This window comes from Macaca nemestrina, chromosome 6 (genome assembly GCF_043159975.1).
Source record: "Macaca nemestrina isolate mMacNem1 chromosome 6, mMacNem.hap1, whole genome shotgun sequence".
In the NCBI taxonomy this organism is placed as follows: domain Eukaryota; kingdom Metazoa; phylum Chordata; class Mammalia; order Primates; family Cercopithecidae; genus Macaca; species Macaca nemestrina.
Window position 1 is genome coordinate 101472553 of NC_092130.1, and position 12606 is coordinate 101485158.

The 12606-nt window shown below is 38.2% G+C and overlaps 1 protein-coding gene across 6 annotated transcripts in view; it reads left to right on the top strand.

The window, feature by feature from the left end:
• CERT1 (ceramide transporter 1) overlaps window positions 1–12606 on the top strand; it is a 147857-nt gene that overhangs the window by 46127 nt on the left and 89124 nt on the right. For all 6 annotated transcript variants that reach the window (XM_011730137.3, XM_011730140.3, XM_071098808.1 and 3 more), the window contains one exon: window positions 11130–11246. In XM_011730137.3, coding sequence (XP_011728439.1) covers window positions 11130–11246 — 117 coding nt within the window. The remainder of the gene's footprint in view (window positions 1–11129; window positions 11247–12606) is intronic.

Below are 12606 nucleotides of genomic sequence, written 5' to 3' on the forward strand. Positions count from 1 at the left end.
CTAGCATATGATCTATTGTGAGGAATGTCCCGTATGTAGTTAAGAAGAATAATATATTCTGCAACTAAAATGTTCTGTATATATGTGTTAGGCCCATTTGGTCCAGAATATAGTTTAATTCTGATATTTTCTTGTTAATTTTCTCTCTAGATGATCTGTCCATTGCTGAAAGTGAGGTGTTGAATTCCCCTACTATTGTGTGTAGTCCTTCCAGATCTGTTAATATATGCTTTATATATTTAGATGTTCCAATGTTGGATGCATATTGTATTTATAATTGTGATATCATCTTGCTGAATTATCAACATATAATGACCTTTATCTCTTTTTTACAGTTTTTTACTTAAAGTCTATTTTATCTTAATAGAAGTATAGCTATTCCTGCTGTCTTTTGGTTTGAGTTGCATAGAATATCTTTTTCAATCTCTTTTCTTTCAGTATGTATATGTTGAAATGAGTCCCTTATAGGCAATATATAGATGGGTCTTTTTAAAAATCCAACCAATCACTCTGTATCTTTTGATTGGATAATTTCATCCATTTATATATAAGGTATTTATGTATTGATAGGTAAGGACTTAACTGCTGCCACTTGTTTCCTAATTGTTTTCCATTCTTACTGTCATTGTGGCTAAGTGATTTTCTCTAATAGTACATTTGATTCCTTGCTTTATATTTATATTTTGTATTTATTGCAGGTTTTTGCTTTGTAATTACCATAAGGTTTACAAAAAACATTATTATTTTAAACTGATAACAACTGAAAAATAAACTCTTTTTACTACACTGTCCCTCAATGTTTTGAATTTTTGATGTTACAATTTACATCATTATTGCATATTCTTTACCAAATTTTGAATCCAGGTTTGCAGAGTTTTCTGTTCTTATTCTTTGAATAACCTTTCTACCTGTTTGCCTTTCTCTACTCCCTCTTGAACTCTAATGACTCAAAAATTTGCTCTTTTAATGCTATCTCATAAATTCCGTAAGCTTTCTTTTATTCCTTTTCAATCCTACGTCTTTTTTTCCTGACCATATATTTTCAAATAACCTGCCTTCAAGTTCACAGATTCTTTGCTGCTTTGATTTTGCTATTGATGTTCTTTATCGCATTTTTCATTTTATTCATTGTATTTTTCAGCTCCAGTATTTCTGTTTGGTTTTCTTTTAATTATTATTTCAATCCATTAATTTTCTCATTCTGGTCATTTACTATTTTCCTCATTTTGTTCAGTGTTTCTGTGTATTTTCTTGAAGTTCATTGAACTTCCTTAAAATAGCTATTTGAATTATTTGTCAGACTTCTGAGACATCTCCATCTCTTTTAGGTTTGTCATTGGAAGTTTATTTTGTCTATTTGATAAGGTCATGTTTCCCTGATTGTTCTTAATCCTTGCTGTTGTGCATCTATATCTGCATGTTGAAGAAGTAGGTACTTAATGGAATGTTTGCAGCCTGGCTTTATCTGGCTCTTTATCAGTAAGCCTGTTGTTAGATCCTGGGCACGTCATCTGGTATGATCTCTAAGCCCATGACCATTGCAACTGTTACAGCATTAGGCTTTCTGCACTCAGAATTACCATGGTCAACATAACAAGAGACTAGAATCTGTTGTTACCATGGCTGGCACAGCTCTGGGGTGCATCTGAAAATCATGAGGCCTACTTGTTACTGAGGTTTAACTGAAATCTGAGGCTGCTGTCATCATCCAGCAGTGATGGGAGCCAGAGATTGAGTACATTTTGTGAGGGCTACAGTTTACCACCTGTCACTGGGATAGGTGAGAAGATTCAATTCACAGATACCAACCTGGATTCAGTCAGCATGGGGAGTCTGCCTGGCACTGGATTTTTACTGTGTCAGGCCCAGTATTAGGGACCAAGGGAAAATCCTACACTTCTCTTTTTTTCCCCAGGCAGAGGAGATATCTCTGCGTTCTGCTGAGTAGGATTGTGGGAGGGTTGACACAGATACTGTAAAATTATTGTTTCTACCCTCTTCAATGGGTATTTTCTTATTAGTATGCCATAAACAGGTATTATGAACTTTCACTTGGTTTTCTTAGCTCTTTTGAAGATGTTTTCATGCATGGATAGTTGTTCAAAATGATGTTTCTTGAGGGGATGATCACTGGAGAGTCCTCTTTCTCCATCTGGCTCTGCCTTCTTGTAATATTAATTTGTTTCATTACAAAAGTAATGCCTATCCATTATCAAACTCTTACCAAATATAAAAATTTCTAAAGAAGAAAACCACTTGTAATTCTGACACTAAGGGCCAACCGCTTTTTGCATTTTGTTGAATTTTTAAGTTTTTCACTTAAAATTTTGTAAAATTTTGAAGTAATTGTACATTGTTAAAATATTGTAAAAATGGAATAAATTGGTTCCATTTATTCATCCAGTTTCTATCTATGGTCTGATTTTACATAGCTATAGTAAAATATCAAAAACAGGACATTAACATTGGTACAACTCACTTTAATTTATATTTTAACCACTTTTACATATACTCATCTGTGCATCTGTGTAGTTCTGTGCAATTTTATCACTTAGATTCTTGTAACAATCACAATCAAATTACAGAACTGTTTTATCGCCCCAGAAATTTCTTATGCTACCTTTTTTTTTTTTTTTTTTTTTTTTTTTTTGAGATAGGGTCTCACTCTGTTGCCCAGGCTGGAGTGCTATGGCACAATCTTGGCTCACTGCAGCCTCTGCCTCTCTGGTTCAAGCGGTCCTTTGGCCTCAGCCTCCCAAGTTGCTGGGACTACAGGCATGCACCACCATGCCCAGCTAATTTTTGTATTTTTGGTAGAGATGGGGTTTCGCCATGTTGACCAGGCTAGTCTTGAACTCCTGAACTCAAGCAATCTGCCTGCCTCAGCCTCCCAAAGTGCTAGGATTACAAGTGTGAGCTACCACGTCCAGCTTCTTATGCTACCTCTTTATAGTTACAACTTTCTACCTTCATTCTACTCTCTAATCCCTAACCACTGGAAACCACTAAGCTGTTCTGCAGTCCTGTGATTTTATTATCTTGAGGATTTTATAAAAGTGGAATCATACAGTATATAGCTTTTTGAGATTGGCTTATTTCACTCAGCATAATTTCCTTGAGAATCCACTAAGTTGTTGAATGTATCAATAATTGGTTCCTTTTTATTGCTGAGTAGTATTCCATCTCTATACCACAGTTTAGGCATTCACCAATTGAAGGACATTTGGGTTGTTTCCAGTTTGGGGCTGTTACAAATAAAGCTTTTATGAATATTTTTCTGTATGTTTTTGTGTGGACATTAGTTTTCTGAATGTTATGCTCAGCATTCAATAAAGAGGGTCACCTGGAACCAAAAACCACATTAGGTATTTTAGCAGAAAGTGTTTAATATAGGAAATTATTCAAACAGTTGTGGGAGAAGTGAAATAATAAAAGAAAAACATTGAGGTAATATAGAAGTGATAATTGCAAGGACCAGCTTCTACTTCTTAGACTACAGGAACAAAGGGAAGTGGTTTGGGTTATCAGAACCCATAAGTCTGGAGGGATAGTCCTGCAGAGGTGGGACTCAGAAGAAAAGTTGCTGCCTGCTGGTGTTTGTACCATTACCTTAGGACCCTCCTGGAATGAGACTTAATAAACCTCTGAGCTGAAAAGGCCACCTAGCTGATGAGTACTTTTGAAACTCAGAGAAAGGATCTCTGAAGAGTTGAGGCTCGGCTGGAGAGGGTTGCTCTTTATCTGCTGTTATCTCAGAAGCTTAAAGGAAATGCTTGGTGCAGCTGGGTCTCAGACGTCTAGAAGGGGAATTATAGCTCGTGTAACTTATACTCTAATATCCCACTCATCTGTAAAGGAAATCTTGGGAGCGACACCTCATACAATTAAGAAGTGGCCCATGAGTAGCTGGTACTGGAACCTCTGAGGTGTCTAGATGAAGCTGGTCCAGGGAGTTTTAAAAGAATCTTTTGAGTGGAACTGACTGCCACTGCCAGGGCTAAGGACTTTTGCGGGGCATATATTGATGGAAACAGTATGCAGACAGCAATGTGCAAGTTCCTTCTATCTTGTTCCTGGCTTCTAATCCTTATCTAATGTCCCACACTGACAGAACCTAATAAAAGGGGGCTGGCAAAGGAGAAATATAGTTTGCAGCATCCCAGTTCCAGTAGGACAAAACAGTATAGAAGGGTGGATTTAAGAGAGATCATAGGTTGTTAAGTGGCATTCTTATCAAAATTCTCTTTTTGCTTTTGAGGAATTCCCCATGATATGAGTGGAAGGTCTCCTTCAAATGATCTATAAAGACCAGGTACTTAATTGCTTCCTCCATCCTACAATCTCCTATCTTGTTAACTCCCCTTAGTTAGGGCATATGGGCATATGAATTAGGCCTAACCTATCAGACAGTTGCGCTGTCCTTCTCTACCCCCCACCCCGCTTTTCCTTGTTTTCCTCTCCAGCCTTACTTTGATTCTGTAACAGGACCAATACAGAGAATCAAGAGACAGGAAGTTTTTCTTCTTATAGTGCTGGCAGCAGGAGCATGCAGTTTCCAGTAGAGGCAGTGCCAGTAGTGGCTTACAAGGTCCAGAAGTGGAAGCAGCCCTGTCCATACAAATGACACCTGTGGTGCAGTCCCAGCAGGAGTTTTGTTGCCTAGTCTACCCTGGCTCCTTTCCATTTTCTGATCTCAGTTCTTTGTATTTCTTAGCAATGTGAACTGCCTAATAACTTCTAAATGAATTCCTTTTGTTAAGTGAGCAAGAATCAATTTCTGTGGCTTACAATTTAGAGCACTGATTGATTCATCTTGTTTGAACCTAATAGGATTTATTTAACTGTCTCGTTGAATAAAGAAATTCTAATGCTTTGTGTTTATTTGTAAAAACAGAAAAGAGAGATGCTAGACTTGGACGGTTTTAAGTCTTTGGCCTCCACAAGTGTTTGGCAGGATATTTGGAAATTATCAGATATCCTACTGTCAGGGTAGAATCGGGTCAAATCTCCATTGTGATGGTGGTGCTAGGTATCTATAACTCTAACAGAAAAATCAGCCAACCATTTTTCTGACTGGTAGAACCTGGGAAAGTTACTTGCTATAACCAAGGCTATTAGAAAGCAAGTTGAAAATTCGAAAAAAGGGAGAGCTAGAAGAAGGGATCTCAAAATTGTATATATAAACTCTCCAAGTCTCTTGCTGACTCCTGAACCACGCTTGTGTGCACCTGACTGAGAGCAGTCTGAACCATGATCTCAGTCACTGTCCATCATGGCAGAGATGTGAGAGAGCTAAAACTCCGTTAAAGAAAACCTGCCATTATTTTAGCTGTAGGAACCAGGCAAAAGAACCTAGATAGTAAGGAGATAATCCCAAATTACAGTGCCAGAGAAAGAGAACCTAAAATTCTAAGTATAAAACTGAGCCACATGCAGTGGCTTACCACCTGTAGTCCCAGCACTTTGGGAGGTCGAGGCAGGTGGGTTGTGTGAGTCCAGGAGCTTGAGACCAGTGCCTAGGCAACCTGGCAAGACCTTGTTTCTACAAAAATTACAGAAATTATCCAGGTGTAGTAGCATGCATCTGTGGTCTCAGCTACTCCAGAGACTGAGGTGGGAGGATCATGTGAGCCCAGGAGGTAGAAGTTGCAGTGAGCCAAGATTGCACTACTCCAGCCTAGGTGACAAAGTGAGACACTGTCCAAAAAAAAACACAAAAAAAGAAAAAAAAAAAAAAAAAAGGAAAAAAAAAACACTGCTCAAGTCTTCACCAGACCTTTTGAGCCCTAGCCTTCTGGGTGCCAAGAAGGGGAAAGAGGCCTTTAATATGAAGACTTTTGTTTATCTGCTTCCCTTCACCCCCATCCCCCATAGCACCCTGTACCCTATTCTGTGTAAGAATGTCTGATTCAGTCTGTCTGGAGGGTGGAGAGTGGGGCCTCTAGTGTTACCATGTGGCGGTAGGTGAGTAGTCACCAGTGCTTGGGATGGGCATGTAGAGTTTCAGGGGTCTAGTTGCACCTTTTAATGACTCAATCAATTCTGGTCTCAGCTCCATCCATGCCTTAAGCTCTAGTACTACCTCATGCCCCCAGTTCCTTTACTTCTCCAATGTTGTGTGCAAATTGGCTTGATTCTTTTGTCTTCTTTTCCCTTGTAGATTTTTAATTTTCAGTTTTCTCAGGCCTGTGAAACTGATCCAGTTTTCCTATAGAACTGATGTTTATGGTTTCTTTTGCATAAACCTAGCACTTGACCTTTCTAGTTTTGAAACTTGAGAAAGTTACATTTGTCTTATCTGAATTCCTTTCTCAGGAAGCCAACCGTCAGGCCTCCCAGGTGGTATCAAAGAACCGAAAACTTACCAGATCACTGCATCTGGACAATGAAATGCCAGAACTCTTACCTGGCATGAGTGCCTAACCAACCACCTGCTTCCTGTTGAGCAACTCCTTTTCCTTACCCCTCCCTAATTCTTATGTTTCCACACATGGTTATATTTCTTCCCTGCTCTATAGACCCCTAATTTTAGTCAGTCAGGGAGATGGATTTGAGACCTCCCATCTCAACTTTAGCACCCTATTAAAGCCTTCTTCCCTGGCAGTAATCATTGTCTGAGTGATTGGCTTGCTGTGTTGTGAGCAGCAGGACCTAGACCAAACCCCTGGTATTTTGGTAACACCTTTTAAGTCATTTACCACATTCCAACTGTGAATTTTGCTGATAAGTTTTTTCTTTTTCTTTTGGACATTTATGTCTCTCTTGTTTCTATAAGGTTATTTTGGTAGGGAATGGATATAAGTGCCATGGATTTATTCACCTTTTGAAATTTTTTTGTCCTTAACAGTGAATGTTGACATGAGAAAATATGGAACCCACCTTTTTATAGATGTCTTTTTCCTGTAGCATGCATTCTTAGTGGTGGTGATACTTGGTTCTTGAGAAGGGGTGAAATCTTAGAGAAAACAATGGTTTATGGCCCCCAAAATTCTAATGGACAAAAATCTTATCCTTAGTATTTAATTTTGGGGTACAGGGTGTGGTAATGCAAAAAGCTTGAGAAACAGTGTCCTACAGCATTTCCTTTATTCTTGAAATTAATTAACCTTACAGAATATATATTCGCATTGATCTTTCCGTGTCTGTTTTTTCCTGGGCATAGTGTGTCTTTCTGTTATGTGTGTTATATTCTCATGTTTGAAAACACCAGCTAAAGTTATTTTATCTGCTTTATCTCCTTTGATACTCTACATTATTATATTTCTTTCATTTTGTGCTTTTCTCAAATCTGTTTAACATGTCCATTCCTTTTTTTTTTTTTTTTTTTTTTTTTGAGACAGTCTTGCTCTGTCGCCCAGGCTGGAGTGCAAGTGGCATGATCTTGGCTCACTGCAAGCACCGCCTCCCGGGTTCACGCCATTCTCCTGCCTCAGCCTCCTGAGTAACTGGGACTACAGGTGCCCGCCACCACGCCTGGCTAATTTTTGTATTTTTAGTAGAGATGGGGTTTCACCATGTTGTACAAGATGGTCTCGATCTCTTGACCTCGTGATCTGCCCACCTCGGCCTCCCAAAGTGCTGAGATTACAGGCGTGAGCCATCCATGACTTTTTAAACCTGGCTTTTTGTTGTTGCTTCCCCCATTTTTAACTCTGTTTTTTGTTTTGTTTTGTTTTGTTTTTTAACTTAGCTCTGTCAGCCCTCTTTTCATCACTTGTCACCTTAGTTCTTCTTTAAACTTTTTAGTCTTTTTTTCCTTTAGATGAGGGGTCCCCAAACCCCAGGCCACAGACCAGTACCAGTCCATGGAACCAGACCGCACAGCAGAAGATGAGTGGCAGACAAGCCAACATTACCTCCTGAACTCTGCCTCCTGTCAGATCAGCAGCAACATTAGATACTCATAGGAGTGCGAACCCTATCGTGAACTGTGTATGCAAGGGATCTAGGTCGCACACTCCTTATGAGAATCTAATGCCTGATGATCAAGGTGGAACAGTTTCATCCCGAAACCATTCCCCGCAACCTGTCTGTGGAAAAACTGTCTTCCATGAAGCCGATCCCTGAGGCCAAAAAGTTTGTGGACTGCTGCCTTAGGTCATATCTTATATTTATCACCTCTCATTGTGTTCCGTCTAATTTTGGCCTCTATCCTACATTTGTTTCTTTCTGATAATTACCTGTCAGCACCAAGGCAAGGAGGATAAGACCAGTGAGGGACTTACCTCAATCACAAAATTTAAGGAAACAAGAAAAAGCTCAATAATCAAGATAAATATTTTATTGCAATATTTTTTAAAGGACTAAATTACTGTGTAATGAGCAGACTATCAAAATTTTTAATAAAGATAGGATTGGTTATTGAATGAAACAATCTGTTATAAGTTTGGGGCACATACGTGTGTGTAATACAGTGATGTGAGCTTTATTGCATAACACATCCTCTTAACCAAATCTGTCATTTCCTTTGCCCTGCAGACTCTTCTCTCGTTTTTTTTCCACTTTGTTGAGATGTAAAACTACTGTGTTATTCACAGACTTTCTACACTACTTACAATTCATGCTTTTCTCTTCTGTGCCACCTATGCTTCAGATCATTGATGGTAGAAATGGCTCCCTTGTCTGCATAGGAAGGTGTTTGCCAGAGAAAATGGTGAATTGTGAGCTGTATGTTCTTTTATTTTTCTAAAGCTTTAATAAGGATATTTAACAGTACAAAATGTGAAACATTTTGAGAAATACTGGCTGGAAATATAATGGGAATGATCATGGAGTAAAAGTTTAAAACTCCTGGGCTACTTATAGCAAGAGACAGATCATCTGCTTTACTTTCTTTATTTGGTTCTTTAGATCAGCATTTCCCAATCTTTTTGGCACCAGGGACCAGTTTCGTGGAAGTGGGGATGGTTTTGGAATGAAACTCTTCCACCTCAGATCATCAGCCGTTAGATTCTCATAAGGAGCAAGCAAGCAACCTAGATCCTTTGTATGCACAGTTCATTGTAGGGTTCATGCTCCTATGAGGATCTAATGCTGCTGCTGATCTGACAGGAGGCAGAGCTCAGGTGGTAATGCTTGCTTGCCTGTTGCTTACCTCCTGCTGTGTGGCCCAGTTACCAACAGTCCATGGACTGGTACTGGTTTGTGACCCAGAGTTTAAGGACTCCTGCTTTACACAGCATATGTTTCGTTTCCTCCAAGATGCTATTCTCAATAATTAGACTTGATTCTTAAGATGCCCGGATATTTAGAATTAAGTTAAATTTATGATCATTATTTATGAATGTTGCTCGTTATTGCTTATGTCTTTCTGTATTTATAATTACTGAAGCAGGATATGCATTGTTTTTCCCTTTTGCTTCTTTCTAGTGCACTCTACTTCTCATTATAGTCTTATTATTGTCTAGCACATACTGATTCAGGAAATTTAACTTGAATCCTTTAATCAGTCAGAACCATGATTTCTTATCTTAATCTTAAAAGAGAAGTTGTTTCATAGCCTAAAGAAAATGGTAGAGTTAGTTTATATTGTTTTTGCTAAATAAACTGACGAGATAAAAAGTGGATGTTGTTAAGGGAGGGAGAGAATAAACAATAAACACTGGAAGAAGTACAAGATGTAAATTCAGTTGAGCAAATAAGTTCACTGTTGTGTTGCCCAGAGCGGATTCTTTTCCCTCCAAGGTTAAGAATCTTTTCAGGAGAGGATATTGATTGTCTCTCTCTACGGTATCTGATGGAAAAAGAGGTGGTAAATGTGATGTATTCCTGTCATATTTTAATTCATTTGTTGAGATTAAAAACAAGGATGTAAAACACTCATTTTATATATTCTTAAGAGTCAAGAGCACTGAATCAAAAAGTTGACATTTTCACTAAATGTTTACACCTTTGGTGCAGAGTATTCTGTAGATAGCTCACACAGATCTTATGTAATATTCATTTTATTTTTTCCTTTAGCTGGAAGTGCTCTTGGTTGTTACTATCAAAGACATGTAAAAGCCTGGAAGTTAATTTTAGATACTTAAAGGGAAATGTTAACATTATTTTTATCTTGCTTTGTTAAATTTCATAAGATTTGATAAATAAGATATCAAGAATAATGAAATAAAATTATTAATGGGCGTTTACTCTTGAATAATGAAGTAAGAAAAAAGTAGTAAATCTATATTCTAAAACTTATTTTGGCCTTAAAAAAAATTCTGCTTTTAGCTCGGCACAGTAGCTCGTGCCTGTAACTGCAGCAACATGAGAGGCCAAGGTGGGAGGATTGTTTGAGGCCAGGAGTTTGAGACCAGCCTGGACAACATAGCAAGGCTCCATTTTTTTTCTTTTTTTTCTTTTTTTTTTTGAGACATAGGTCTCGCTCTGTCACCTGGGCTGGAGAGCGGCGCAATCTTGGCTTACTGAAACCTCAGCCTCCCGGGTTTAAGCAATTCTCTGCCTCAGCCTCCCAAGCAGATGGGATTACAGACACCCATCACCATGCCCAGCTAATTTTTGTATTTTTAATAGAGACAGGGTTTCACCATCTTGGCTGGGCTGGTCGTGAATCCTGACCTCGTGATCCACCTGCCTTGGCCTCCCAAAGTGCTGGGATTACATGCGTGAGCCACCGCGCCTGGCCAGCAAGGCTCCATCTTTAAAAAATTTTAAAAATTTAGCAGGACATGGTGGTGTGTGCCAACAGTCCCAGTTGGGAAGCGTGAGGATCACCTGAGCCCCGGAGTTTGAGGCTGGAGTGAGCCTTTGTTCCTGCCATTGCACTCCAATGTGGGCAATAGAGCAAGACCCTCACCTCAAAAGTAAATAAAAAGTTATCCTTTTCATGGTGTTCTCACTAGTTAACTCAAAGCATTTGATGAAAATATTAGCTGTATTTTAGAAGTAGATGTTTGTAGCATATGTGACAACTCTTTTGTAAGAGTAGTGAGTGAAAAATGGCTTTTGGTAACTGTGCCTTTGTACATTCTTATCTGAGACATCTTCAGATAAGTTATTTGAATAGAAAAATAAAAAGTAACAAGTCTCCCACCACAGAATGAATATGTTCATGTTTTGGCTTTGGGGTATAACACTTCTAAGGATATAATTAGCTTTGCTTTTCATTTTCTACTTTTTCTCCACAGCCTCATGATTTTGATGAATGTCGATTTGATATTAGTGTAAATGATAGTGTTTGGTATCTTCGTGCTCAGGATCCAGATCATAGACAGCAATGGATAGATGCCATTGAACAGCACAAGGTAAGATCCCTGATGTTTACCTGTCCGTGGAGGACTAGGTAAGAGATTGTTGACAGTGCCTTAAAAAAATATTGACATGTGACATTAGTTACTGAAACATTGAACATTACTTGGGTGGTAAAGATTAAAGCAGTTCATATGTAAATTTTTGAAATAATTTTATTTTTAACGCTTTAGTTGTACTAAGGGTATTTACTATGATAAATATTATTTGACTGGGCGTGGTGGCTCACGCCTGTGTTCCCAGCACTTTGGGAGGCCAGGGCAGGTGGATCAACTGAGGTCAGGAGTTCAAGACCAGCCTGGCCAACATGGTGAAACCCCCTTTCTACTAAAAATACAAAAATTAGCTGTGCTTAGTGGCGAGCACCAGTAATCCCACCTACTCAGGAGGCTGAGGCAGTAGAATTGCTTGAATTTGGGAGGCGGAGGTTTCAGTGAGCCGAGATTGCACTACTGCACTCCAGCCTGGGCGACAGAGCAAGACTCCGTCTCAAAAAAAGAAAAGATAAAATATTGTTCATTGTTAACTAAAACAAAAATATGCTCTTTTTCATAAAACATATTTCGATTTTTTATTTATGATTTGCTTCATAATAAATACCTTTTTTATGATCTAAAGAAAAGGATTTTTGAAATAACATTGGATTGTAAAACCCTAACTTGTAAAAGCTTCAATGTTTATTTTTGTTATAACTCTTTGGGTAAATTCTTAGTATGAACATTTGTAAATCGGTTATTCTTTGTAAATGTGAGGCTATCTAATGATAAACCTGTAGAAAGTATTATTATATAAATATATAAGGTACATTCATATAATTTAAAGCTTGTTTTTGACTTTTGTTAATAAATATTAAGTAGACTGAAGAAATACATTAATAAATATGTATTATTAGCTAATTCAGTAATACCATGATAAAACAAAGAACAGAGAAAGTTCTAAATCCACCATGTCATTCTTGAGTATGACTTTAGAGAAGTTTTGCTTGTTTACATACTTGCCTGTACTTGTTCGTTTGAGTTTCACAGAGTTGTAGTTGAAACACTACAACTGTTTTGGTTATTTTTAACAGGCACAAAACACACACACACACACACCCCTACACCCATACACCCAAGAAAAACCAGTCTGGCCTGAAAAAGAAAAACTAACACAATTGATAAAGAAGTATGCGATTGTGAAATCTCTGGTACTGTTTTGGTTATTTTTAACAAGCGCAAAACACAACACACACACACACACACACACACACACACACACACACCCCTACACCCATACACCCAAGAAAAACCAGTCTCACCTGAGATTGCATACTTCTTTATCCAATCGTATTAGCTTTTCTTTCTTGGTTTATTAAGA